This window comes from Oncorhynchus masou, chromosome 27, assembly GCF_036934945.1.
Source record: "Oncorhynchus masou masou isolate Uvic2021 chromosome 27, UVic_Omas_1.1, whole genome shotgun sequence".
Lineage (NCBI taxonomy): Eukaryota > Metazoa > Chordata > Actinopteri > Salmoniformes > Salmonidae > Oncorhynchus > Oncorhynchus masou.
The window spans coordinates 41,395,422-41,409,123 of NC_088238.1; the positions used below are offsets into that span (position 1 = coordinate 41,395,422).

Sequence of the window (13,702 nt, forward strand, 5' to 3'; positions counted from 1 at the left end):
TTGAACACTGTTTATCCCGTCTTAATTTTTTTTGATTATTTAGGTTTTAGGATACATAAATTTGGATTAGGAACATTGTTTGAAATGTTTGGACCAAGTTTACAGGTAACTTATTAGATACTTTGTAGTCATGTTGGGCGTGTTGGAACCGGTGTATTTCTGAATCAAACGGATTTAAATAAATGGACATTTTGGGGATATAAAGAAGGAATTTATCGAACAAAAGGAACATTTGTGATGTTTCTGGGACATTTTGGAGTGCCAACAGAAGATCTTCAAAGGTAAGGCATGAATTATATCGTTATTTCTGACTTTTGTGTCGCACCTGGCTGGTTGCAATATGATTTGTATGTGTTTGTATGCGGGGTGCTGTCCTCAGATAATCGCATGGTTTGCTTTCGCCGTAAAGCCTTTTTAAAAATCTGACATGGTGGCTGGATTAACAACAAGTTAAGCTTTTTAAAAAATGTATTACACACGTATATTTTGTGAATTTTTATTATGAGTATTTCTGTTTTTGAATTTGGCACGCTGCAATTTCACTGGATGTTGTCAAATCAATCCCATTACCGGGATTCAAGCGGGAATGGGGGTGAAGGGATCCCTAAGAGGTTTTAATGCACTCTCCAACAGATTTTTAATGCACTAAATATCTCTCAAATACAGTTATGCTGTCCAACAAGTGTTTAATTTATTACGCAGTTACATCACAACCCAATGTAAAATAGTACTGGCCAGCAGAAAATACATACCTCATTAGGAACCTGTAGAAAGACACAGAAAGACAAGAGTTAGATAGAAACATACAGTCAATTCTACTGCCTTGCAAAATATGGAAAAAGAAGAAAACGTCTCTTGCCTCTGTTGGAGTCAAATTGGGGTGAAAGAGATAAGAGACTAGTCAGACATACCACTATAAATCAATTTGGGGACATTTACTGCTGAGCCTTTACATAACACTGAAACTATGTTTGTATAGCTGTGGATGCATGGGCTTGGTCTCATGAGTAGAAGGTAATGACTAAGGCAGTTCCATCACAGGGGGTTGACTACAAGCATGATAAAAGCAACTTGGACTTTTCCTATTTTGCAGAACTCAGGAGAGACATCAGTTGTATGTGTGATGTTTGATCTTCTGTCTACAGCTGTATTTAGATTTTTTTTAAATTGTGCACATTTTGAGTGTTCCTTATTTGTTAAGTAAAAAACGGAGCACAGAAAAACGGAGTCAACATTTGGCGAGCTTGCCAGGAGGGAGTGAGTGCAACGCCACTGCACGGAACCTGAACCACCTTCTCTGATCACCAAATTGTAAGGTAAGCAGACACCTGTTATATCGAAGTCCGTGATTTAAATGAGGTGGGTGTCCAGTGTTTCGCTGGTATGTAAAAGCGCCGCCTCCCTCTTGTAATTATAAAAACAAAGGAACCTAAAAATGTGCCTGTATAAGTCAATGAATGTGTGGTAATTGTTGTATGTCAATGTGTGTTATACGTTATATGTATTAAGAACAGTAGCTCGCCTTCTTGCGTGTAGGGGGTGCTGGGGTAACTTCCGGAAGGGTACTCAAAAGTAGTTAGGGAGCAGAAGCTGTATCTAGCGTGAAAGTTCTGAAACAGGCGATAACCTATGGGGCACCTGGAAGATAGAAATAAACTGTCGTCTGTCCTTATGTGTTTGTTTGGTGTGAGTGAAATGTGCAGTGGGTGGGGAGATAAACAAATCGAGAATTGGTTATTTGGTCTGAGGACTGAGAGCTGTTATAAGTGGATTTTTGATATAAGAGGAGGATGAGGAACAGCATGTAGATAAAGGCATGACATTGGAATAGTATAAGAAAGGTATTTTTGGAAGTGAGGGACAGGAAGGAGTTCATTGTATAAGAAAAGGAGGGTATGATAAAGATAATACCTATAAGAGGTATATTACCCTACACCCTGAGGAACTAGTAAAACCCTCAACATATCTTGTATTAGTTGAAACACAACCTATAATTACTTGTAGAAGGCTAGTTAAGGAGCCTTTTAAGTGGAATTGGTGGAGGACCTTTTGTTTTATGGGCATATGAGAAGACAGTGGAGGAAATAGAGTTCAATCTGATACAACACCCACTGACATTATTGCAAGTTAGATAATAGGTAGGAAAGGCTAACATAGGGCACCTACACCATTATCATTACACGGCTGACTCAAATAAAACCAAGCTGATGCTCACCGTGTCTGCAAAGGCCTGTATAGGGTTTTTTATTAGGTAATTGCCCAATGGTGGAATAAAACGTTAGGAGTTGGACAGAAGTTATTTGAATAAAAGGTTGAACATATTTGTTAGTGACCCTTTGCTACCATAGGATAGTATAGGAAATGTACAACCCAACGGAAGTTGAGTTCTGTAGAGATTTCCATAGAAAATGAATTTGTGACGCTATTCCCAGGGGACACTGGTGAATAATATATTACTGTTACTCTACACCCTTAAGATATAATACTAGGAATTGAAGTCGAGCATGCAGTTGTCTATGTGAGGCCCGTGTGTGAAATATATTTGAGTTTAGTTGAACCATTTACTATAGCCTGGAGTAAGTGAGAGTAGAATTAGGATTTCAGTATCACCCACTGTTGTTTAACACACACTGAAAGGAGATAGAGAAGAATTGATCTAGGCATATTCATACATATTACACCTCAACACCTCGTAAATGGCAAATCCGATGGTCTCCATGTCCTTGCCCTCCTTGCGTTTCTTTCTCCGGTCCTTCTGCATCAGTGCCACCAGGAAGCTGCAATCTGATTGGCCGGCTGTGTCGGGGTGCTGCAAGTCGATCTTGAATTGTGGGTTGATCCAGAATGTGGCTAAGTATTGTGTGGTGGGGGGGGGGGGGGAGTTATCAGAAGACATTTTCTAATCAACTGTGTACCACTTCTTTATATCCTCCCTCCCTCCTTACCAGGGAAGTTCCTGCAGCCCCCGGCCGTGCTGCCCCTCCTCCACTCCCCCTGGTAGACGGCTGAGCTCCACTTCTTCTGCTGGTTGGCCTCCAGGGCGTCTGCTGTGAGGTTACAGATCTCCAGACGCGTAAACTCACGCAGGAAGTCGCTGAAGGACATCCTGAGAGGAGGGATTTAGAGAGCGAGAGGTGCAAGGCAGGGGATTGGGAAGGGGAGAGGAAGGGACAGTCTGTCGTGTATATGACGCAATAACTCACACATTCTCTCAAGTATCGTACCCAGAGGCCATCAGACTTGGTGACACAAATACACACTCACCAGAACTCTCCGTCCTCACTGCGGTTCTGGAGTCGCCCTCTGACTGACCGGTCCACACTCTCCCACTCTCTGGAGCTAAAATATTCGCCAATTAAAATACATTACCGACTGTATTCCATATCAATAGGGACAGAAAACCATTCTCACTAGTTACACAGTATGATATGTAATATGACACCTGCAGGATAAAACCACTCTCACTAGTTATATGATAGGCAACATGAGAGGTGGATAGCAGTGTTTCCTTCTCTTACTTGTCACTCCAGGCACCCGTCCACTCTATCTCTCCCCAGGGGTTGCGGATGCGGACCAGTTTGGTCATATTCCCCCTGTACGCCACCTGATGGAGAGGGATACTGCATTAGACAGATGTATCGTAGCTGGGGAAATGGCCACCCTTCTGTCAATTCAATCAATGTGGTTGATGTACAGGTAAAGGTAGAGACGTTTGTATTCCTTTTAATGCTGTCTTTTGTGTCCGTCTGTTCCCGGAACTCCACTAACACATGATGCAATTGGGGGAATTGGCCACTCGAACCAGAGCAGTCATTGGCTCACCTCGTCGACCCCGGTCACTGAGTAGGCGTGACCTTTCACCAGCTTCTTAAAGGTCACGGCCTCCATGTCCTGACTGCCGGTGATCTGGGGACAGAAGACAGAGTCCGAGTAAGCGTTTCACTGTGCTGTTTACACCTGCTGCATCCTAGTGCATGTGACATCCGTTGACTTGATTTGATTTGAGAGGATACACACACAGGGACTCTTGACACACTGTTACATGTTCCAGTCAGGGACATGATATGGCAAAGTCTGTGAAAATGATGACGTCTGCGAAACATCCTGGTTCTTAGCACCGCGTTTAAGCTTATTAAAATAGGCAGTGTTTTCTATGACATAATCGAACAAATTAAGGTAACAAATCTGAGTACTGACGTCTATGGAGCAGCCCAGCAGCGATCCTCTCTCCACGGCCCGGCTGATGATACTGTAGAGGTCAGAGGGCGCTTTCCTCAGCTCATACATCTCCGTTACCCCTCCTGTGAAGTCCTCAAAACCCTCTGACGTGCTGCCTCCCGACAGGGCCTCGTAACAGCCATGCAGCCTGTAACGAGGGCGGACAATTCTGTATCACAAGACTATTTAAAAACAGAAATTTCTGTACAATATACACACACAGGACGTATGCATATAGACATATCATTTCACATCATTTGTATTTACATTTTGGTCATTTAGCAGACGCTCTTATTCAGAAAGACTTACAGATATCATAACCCATACCAACATATACAGAGTGAAATAAATGCAAAGCCCATGTATACAATCCTTCTAACCACCCTCTTCTCTCCTTTTTCTAAACTCCTCCCATCCCTCATCCCGCCTTACTTGGCGTAGGCTTTCTCCAGCAGGGCGCTCCAGAACTCTCCTCCCTCGGCAGAGTGGACAAAGAGTAGCTTCCCATCCTTCACCGGTAGCCTGTCATCGATCACCACCTCCACCCACTCCCCATACTGCCAGAACTACAAAACACAGACAGTAGGGAGTCTATCAGAACTACAAGACGCAGACAGTTGAACTACAAAACAGACAGTAGACCTACAACACACAGACAGTAGAAATACAACACACACACATTAGGGAGACTACCAGAACTACAACACAGACAGTAGTACTACAAAACAGACAGTAGAACTACAACACACAGGCAGTAGAACTACAATACACAGATAATAGGGAGCTCAATATCACTACCTTTACCCACTCTCCTACCTGCCACTGCAATCTGAATAGGGATAGGATGAAGTGAGATGCAGCTAAGCACTGATTTAAGGTCAGTTTTACACGTAGTGTATTAGTTATGTATTCGTTCTTGGTGCTTGTGCAAAGTAGCACAAGCACCAAGAACGAATACATTTAACATTGAAGACAAACTCTGATTTCCCCTCTAGTGGTGAGGTTGAGCTGATCGCAGAACTGTGCCCAGGGGGTAACTTCTAACCAGAGCGGAGCTTTTAGTCACTTACACCCAATGACCACCAGGTGGCAGAAGTGGCATTAGAACAATATCATCATCGGGCTCAACAGGGAAGAGGGAGGAACTAAGACCGAGGTAACAACCACAGGAATTTATGGCAAGATCTTGAGCAATCACGCTATCTTCCTTCCAATACACATGGGTTCCATGTAGCCTGCCTACACCACTGTGATGTTAGTATGCTTTTAGAGGGAGAAATACAGGCTGTCCAATAATGCATGTACCATTCTCCTCAGCTGCACGTAGCTAACTGATGCAGACCTACGGCAAGGCAATATAGCTCCACCACCACAAAATCACATCAGGGACACCAGAACATTATATAGAGTTTGAGGTATGTGGCTCTGGGATACATGAATGTAACAATACTGAAGTGTCAAAACCAGCAGTGACAATGACTTGTGACTTCCAAACAGTGGCAGGGGGAGGGGATGTAGAGCATAGAGCCACAGCTGAGCTGCTATTGTGTGTGTGGGTTGGTGGTGGGGGGGGATAGAGAAAGATAAATGGTTAATTTTGCATGCTCTGCAGGGCTAAAGTGACTGCTGGGACTGTACGGTCGACTGCAGAACAGGATCACATGATCGGCTGGGTTGACACAGAAGTATTACAACACCCCCTACGCCCACCAACACACACAGAGGGGGAACCAAACCATGAGCCACTGTCTACCCTGTTAGCCTTTATGGGGCAAATCCTAACTTCCACGTTAAGTAGAATCTTCCCCTAGACATGCATTGATGTGAAATGGGAGAAAAAGTGAACATTTGATGTAGGTGGAAGTTAGTATTCAACACTATCACAACGATATCTGATGTAAACACACCAGTGCTGGCTACAAGGAAAGTAAACCAAATATCCACATCTGCGTAGCAAGCGTGAGGGAGTGTAGTTTGTCCTAGAGCCGCAGCACTTCAACTGTGTAGTTCCTTTCACCATCTGATAATAATATCCTATCAGCAACCTTTACAATACAGGATTTGTCGAGTCTCACAGCTCATCTCTGCGCCGAGCTAAGCACATACCACATTCCCAGAATCTGCAGCACAGCTCCCCCTTTATCTGGCTAACCCAATTAGAACATCCAATTACATTTGGGAGGATGAGTCACCCAGGCGTACGAGATCTGGCACAGGATCAGGAGATCTCAACAAAACACTATTATTGGGTTTAGACGGTGTGTGTGTGTGTGTTTCTTAGTATCTTTGTGGGGACCAGAAGTCCTCACAAGGATAGTGGAACCCGGGAGAAATCGAAAAAAATCAGGACATTTTGCCGGGTCCCCACAGAGAAAAAGGCTATTGTAGGCTAAGGGGTTAGGTTTACGGTTAAGGTTACAATTTGATTTATTTATTTTATTTCACCTTTATTTAACCAGGTAGGCAAGTTGAGAACAAGTTCTCATTTACAATTGCGACCTGGCCAAGATAAAGGTTAGCTACCGAGGTTAGCTAGCCAGCTATTTGTCGTCCTTAACGCAGGAGATGCTGCTAGCTAGCTAGCCAACAGCTAGCCAACCTCTACCGAATTGAACTTCAACTACCCGGTCAACATTCCGCGTCGCTCCACAGGTAGTATCACATTTTCATTTCACTTCATTACAGTACAACGGTTTGATTTGTTTGATCGTAGCTAGCTAGCTACATAGCCGTCTTTGTATCTAAGACAATTGTGTAGCCTAGAGCGATTTTCTAGGTTAGCTAGCCAGCTATTGTCGTTCTTTTAAGGTAACGTAACGCAATCAACCTGCTAGCTAGCCAGCTAGCCCCCGAATAGCAGCACTGTAGAAACTATTACACTCGACGGAACGACTTGATTAGTGTAGTGTCAACATCGCAGCCACTACCAGCTAGCCTACTCCAGCAGTACTGTATCATTTCAATCATTTTAGTCAATAAGATTCTTGCTACGTAAGCTTAACTTTCTGAACATTCGAGACGTGTAGTCCACTTGTCATTCCAATCTCCTTTGCATTAGCGTAGCCTCTTCTGTAGCCTGTCAACTATGTGTCTATCTATCCCTGTTCTCTCCTCTCTGCACAGACCATACAAACGCTCCACACCGCGTGGCCGCGGCCACCCTAATCTGGTGGTCCCAGCGCGCACGACCCACGTGGAGTTCCTGGTCTCCGGTAGCCTCTGGAACTGCCGATCTGCGGCCAACAAGACAGAGTTCATCTCAGCCTATGCCTCCCTCCAGTCCCTCGACTTCCTGGCACTGACGGAAACATGGATCACCACAGATAACACTGCTACTCCTACTGCTCTCTCTTCGTCCGCCCACGTGTTCTCGCACACCCCGAGAGCTTCTGGTCAGCGGGGTGGTGGCACCGGGATCCTCATCTCTCCCAAGTGGTCATTCTCTCTCTCTCCCTTACCCATCTATCTATCGCCTCCTTTGAATTCCATGCTGTCACAGTTACCAGCCCTTTCAAGCTTAACATCCTTATCATTTATCGCCCTCCAGGTTCCCTCGGAGAGTTCATCAATGAGCTTGATGCCTTGATAAGCTCCTTTCCTGAGGACGGCTCACCTCTCACAGTCCTGGGCGACTTTAACCTCCCCACGTCTACCTTTGACTCATTCCTCTCTGCCTCCTTCTTTCCACTCCTCTCCTCTTTTGACCTCACCCTCTCACCTTCCCCCCCTACTCACAAGGCAGGAAATACGCTCGACCTCATCTTTACTAGATGCTGCTCTTCCACTAACCTCATTGCAACTCCCCTCCAAGTCTCCGACCACTACCTTGTATCCTTTTCCCTCTCGCTCTCATCCAACACTTCCCACACTGCCCCTACTCGGATGGTATCGCGCCGTCCCAACCTTCGCTCTCTCTCCCCCGCTACTCTCTCCTCTTCCATCCTATCATCTCTTCCCTCTGCTCATACCTTCTCCAACCTTTCTCCTGATTCTGCCTCCTCAACCCTCCTCTCTTCCCTTTCTGCATCCTTTGACTCTCTATGTCCCCTATCCTCCAGGCCGGCTCGGTCCTCCCCTCCCGCTCCGTGGCTCGATGACTCATTGCGAGCTCACAGAACAGAGCTCCGGGCAGCCGAGCGGAAATGGAGGAAAACTCGCCTCCCTGCGGACCTGGCATCCTTTCACTCCCTCCTCTCTACATTTCCCTCCTCTGTCTCTGCTGCTAAAGCCACTTTCTACCACTCTAAATTCCAAGCATCTGCCTCTAACCCTAGGAAGCTCTTTGCCACCTTCTCCTCCCTCCTGAATCCTCCTCCCCCCTCCCCCCTCCTCCCTCTCTGCAGATGACTTCGTCAACCATTTTGAAAAGAAGGTCGACGACATCCGATCCTCGTTTGCTAAGTCAAACGACACCGCTGGTTCTGCTCACACTGCCCTACCCTGTGCTCTGACCTCTTTCTCCCCTCTCTCTCCAGATGAAATCTCGCTTCTTGTGACGGCCGGCCGCCCAACAACCTGCCCGCTTGACCCTATCCCCTCCTCTCTTCTCCAGACCATTTCCGGAGACCTTCTCCCTTACCTCACCTCGCTCATCAACTCATCCCTGACCGCTGGCTACGTCCCTTCCGTCTTCAAGAGAGCGAGAGTTGCACCCCTTCTGAAAAAACCTACACTCGATCCCTCCGATGTCAACAACTACAGACCAGTATCCCTTCTTTCTTTTCTCTCCAAAACTCTTGAACGTGCCGTCCTTGGCCAGCTCTCCCGCTATCTCTCTCAGAATGACCTTCTTGATCCAAATCAGTCAGGTTTCAAGACTAGTCATTCAACTGAGACTGCTCTTCTCTGTATCACGGAGGCGCTCCGCACTGCTAAAGCTAACTCTCTCTCCTCTGCTCTCATCCTTCTAGACCTATCGGCTGCCTTCGATACTGTGAACCATCAGATCCTCCTCTCCACCCTCTCCGAGTTGGGCATCTCCGGCGCGGCCCACGCTTGGATTGCGTCCTACCTGACAGGTCGCTCCTACCAGGTGGCGTGGCGAGAATCTGTCTCCTCGCCACGCGCTCTCACCACTGGTGTCCCCCAGGGCTCTGTTCTAGGCCCTCTCCTATTCTCGCTATACACCAAGTCACTTGGCTCTGTCATAACCTCACATGGTCTCTCCTATCATTGCTATGCAGACGACACACAATTAATCTTCTCCTTTCCCCCTTCTGATGACCAGGTGGCGAATCGCATCTCTGCATGTCTGGCAGACATATCAGTGTGGATGACGGATCACCACCTCAAGCTGAACCTCGGCAAGACGGAGCTGCTCTTCCTCCCGGGGAAGGACTGCCCGTTCCATGATCTCGCCATCACGGTTGACAACTCCATTGTGTCCTCCTCCCAGAGGGCTAAGAACCTTGGCGTGATCCTGGACAACACCCTGTCGTTCTCAACCAACATCATGGCGGTGGCCCGTTCCTGTAGGTTCATGCTCTACAACATCCGCAGAGTACGACCCTGCCTCACACAGGAAGCGGCGCAGGTCCTAATCCAGGCACTTGTCATCTCCCGTCTGGATTACTGCAACTCGCTGTTGGCTGGGCTCCCTGCCTGTGCCATTAAACCCTTACAACTCATCCAGAACGCCGCAGCCCGTCTGGTGTTCAACCTTCCCAAGTTCTCTCACGTCACCCCGCTCCTCCGCTCTCTCCACTGGCTTCCAGTTGAAGCTCGCATCCGCTACAAGACCATGGTGCTTGCCTACGGAGCTGTGAGGGGAACGGCACCGCAGTACCTCCAGGCTCTGATCAGGCCCTACACCCAAGCAAGGGCACTGCGTTCATCCACCTCTGGCCTGCTCGCCTCCCTACCATTGAGGAAGTACAGTTCCCGCTCAGCCCAGTCAAAACTGTTCGCTGCTCTGGCCCCCCAATGGTGGAACAAACTCCCTCACGACGCCAGGACAGCGGAGTCAATCACCACCTTCCGGAGACACCTGAAACCCCACCTCTTCAAGGAATACCTAGGATAGGATAAGTAATCCTTCTCACCACCCCCCCCCTTAATGATTTAGATGCACTATTGTAAAGTGGCTGTTCCACTGGATGTCAGAAGGTGAATTCACCAATTTGTAAGTCGCTCTGGATAAGAGCGTCTGCTAAATGACTTAAATGTAATGTTAAATGTAATAAAGCAAAGCAGTTCGACACATACAACGACACAGAGTTACACATGGAGCAAAACAAACATACAGTCAATAATACAGTATAAACAAGTCTATATACGATGTGAGCAAATGAGGTGAGATAAGGGAGGTAAAGGCAAAAAAAGGCCATGGTGGCAAAGTAAATACAATATAGCAAGTAAAACACTGGAATGGTAGATTTGCAATGGAAGAATGTGAAAAGTAGAAATAAAAATAATGGGGTGCAAAGGAGCAAAATAAATTAATTAATTAAATACAGTAGGGAAAGAGGTAGTTGTTTGGGCTAAAATATAGGTGGGCTATGTACAGGTGCAGTAATCTGTGAGCTGCTCTGACAGTTGGTGCTTAAAGCTAGTGAGGGAGATAAGTGTTTCCAGTTTCAGTGCTTTTTGTAGTTCGTTCCAGTCATTGGCAGCAGAGAACTGGAAGGAGAGGCGGCCAAAGAAAGAATTGGTTTTGGGGGTGACTAGAGAGATATACCTGCTGGAGTGTGTGCTACAGGTGGGAGATGCTATGGTGACCAGCGAGCTGAGATAAGAGGGGACTTTACCTAGCAGGGTCTTGTAGATGACATGGAGCCAGTGGGTTTGGCGACGAGTATGAAGCGAGGGCCAGCCAACGAGAGCGTACAGGTCGCAATGGTGGGTAGTATATGGGGCTTTGGTGACAAAACGGATTGCACTGTGATAGACTGCATCCAATTTGTTGAGTAGGGTATTGGAGGCTATTTTGTAAATGACATCGCCAAAGTCGAGGATTGGTAGGATGGTCAGTTTTACAAGGGTATGTTTGGCAGCATGAGTGAAGGATGCTTTGTTGCGAAATAGGAAGCCAATTCTAGATTTAACTTTGGATTGGAGATATTTGATATGGGTCTGGAAGGAGAGTTTACAGTCTAACCAGACACCTAAGTATTTGTAGTTGTCCACATATTCTAAATCAGAGCCGTCCAGAGTAGTGATGTTGGACAGGCGGGTAGGTGCGGGTAGCGATCGGTTGAAGAGCATGCATTTAGTTTTACTTGTATTTAAGAGCAATTGGAAGCCACGGAAGGAGAGTTGTATGGCATTGAAGCTTGCCTGGAGGTTTGTTAACACAGTGTCCAAAGAAGGGCCAGAAGTATACAGAATGGTGTCGTCTGCGTAGAGGTGGATCAGAGACTCACCAGCAGCAAGAGCGACCTCATTGATGTATACAGAGAAGAGAGTCGGTCCAAGAATTGAACCCTGTGGCACCCCCATAGAGACTGCCAGAGGTCCGGACAGCAGACCCTCCGATTTGACACACTGAACTCTATCAGAGAAGTAGTTGGTGAACCAGGCGAGGCAATCATTTTAGAAACCAAGGCTGTCGAGTCTGCCGATGAGGATGTGGTGATTGACAGAGTCGAAAGCCTTGGCCAGATCAATGAACACGGCTGCACAGTAATGTTTCTTATCGATGGCGGTTAAGATATCGTTTAGGACCTTGAGTGTAGCTGAGGTGCACCCATGACCAGCTCTGAAACCAGATTGCATAGCAGAGAAGGTATGGTGAGATTCGAAATGGTCGGTAATCTGTTTGTTGACTTGACTTTCAAAGACCTTAGAAAGGCATGGTAGGATAGGTATAGGTCTGTAGCAGTTTGGGTCAAGAGTGTCCCCCCCTTTGAAGAGGGGGATGACCACAGCTGCTTTCCAATCTTTGGGGATCTCAGACGACACGAAAGAGAGGTTGAACAGGCTAGTAATAGGGGTGGCAACAATTTCGGCAGATAATTTTAGAAAGAAAGGGTCCAGATTGTCTAGCCCGGCTGATTTGTAGGGGTCTAGATTTTGCAGCTCTTTCAGAACATCAGCTGAACGGATTTGGGAGAAGGAGAAATGGGGAAGGCCCTAACAATCAGGGTTAGGGTTAGAATTAGCAATAGGGGTTAGGTTTAGGAGGTGGTGATAGGTTTAGGGTGGTTAGGGTTAAGGTTAGGTTAAGGGAAAATAGGATTTTGAATGGGAATACATGTTTCTGTCCCCACAGGGATAGTAAAACAAAGTGTGTGTGTGTGTAGAGGGAGATCTCAACAGAACAATGTATTATTGGGTTTAAACATTCAACTGTTAACTAACACGAAGGCCACACAATGGAGGAAGGGATATATGGTGAATTAGATCACATGCACATACAGTTGAAGTCAGAAGTATACATACACCTTAGCCAAATACATTTAAACTCAGTTTTTCATTTAATCCTAATAAAAATTCCTTGTCTTAGGTCAGTTAGGATCACCACAATATTTTAAGAATGTGAAATGTCAGAAAAATAGTGTCATGTCTTATTATGTCTTGTTCCTGTTCTTTCTCTTCACTCTGTCTCTCTCTGCTGGTCTTATTATGTTACCTTCTCTTTCTCTCCTTCTCCAGCTGTTCCTCATCTCCCCTAACTAGCTCGTTCACCCTTTCCCCACCTGTTCCCTTTTTCCCTCTGATTAGGTCTCTATTTCTCTCTCTGTTCCTGCTACTTTCGGTGTCAGATTCTCGTTTGAGTTTCTCATGCCAGAAGCAAGCTATCGTCTCGTTTGCTTCATCCTTGTCCTATCCTGTCGGAATCTGCCTGGCAGGTGCATCCTGTACACTACTAACTGTCTTTCGTTTGCTCTGTGTCCAGTTCATCTGATGCTACGTGAGATCAGGTACCACTGTTCCTCTATGACCCGCACCTACCCAGAGCGACCTGCAGCCTGTCGCCGCTAACCCAGCTATTCTCCTCTGCTGCTAAGAAGGGGACTCTCTTGTTATTTATCAGAGGGACTTTATGTTTCATTTGTCGCCCTCTCTGCGGGTTGTCTATTTTTGCCATTATCAACGTCTGAAGAGGATCTATGTCTTTCCTGTGTTCTCATTAAAGAACTCTGTTTTTGTTAAACCGCTTTTGGGTCCTCACTCAAGTGCACAACAAATAGTCCAGAGAATGATTTATTTCAGCTTTTATTTCTTTCATCACATTCCCAGTGGGTCAGAAGTTTACATGCACTCAATTAGTATTTGGTAGCAATTGTTTAACTTGGGTCAAACATTTCAGGTAGCCTTCCACAAGCTTCCCACAATAAGTTGGGTGAATTTTAGCCCATTCCTCCTGACAGAGCTGGTGTAAGTGAGTCAGGTGCCGTCCCTAGGAGGGGTGCTTCACTTGAGTGGGTTGAGTCACTGATGTGATCTTCCTGTCTGGGTTGGCGCCCCCACTTGGGTTGTGCCGTGGCGGAGATCTTTGTGGGCTATACTCTGCATTGTCTCAGGATGGTAAATTGGTGGTTGA

At 46.3% G+C, this 13,702-nt stretch overlaps 1 protein-coding gene across 1 annotated transcript in view; it reads right to left on the reverse strand.

The window, feature by feature from the left end:
* The window catches only part of LOC135516177 (calpain-1 catalytic subunit-like), a 41,716-nt gene that overhangs the window by 9,005 nt on the left and 19,009 nt on the right, over positions 1–13,702 (reverse strand). Inside the window, exons 5-12 of the mRNA XM_064940274.1 lie at positions 4,651–4,784; positions 4,198–4,366; positions 3,823–3,906; positions 3,519–3,604; positions 3,265–3,339; positions 2,946–3,106; positions 2,690–2,850; positions 753–764 (exon numbers count right to left, since the gene is read on the reverse strand). Coding sequence (XP_064796346.1) covers positions 753–764; positions 2,690–2,850; positions 2,946–3,106; positions 3,265–3,339; positions 3,519–3,604; positions 3,823–3,906; positions 4,198–4,366; positions 4,651–4,784 — 882 coding nt within the window. The remainder of the gene's footprint in view (positions 1–752; positions 765–2,689; positions 2,851–2,945; positions 3,107–3,264; positions 3,340–3,518; positions 3,605–3,822; positions 3,907–4,197; positions 4,367–4,650; positions 4,785–13,702) is intronic.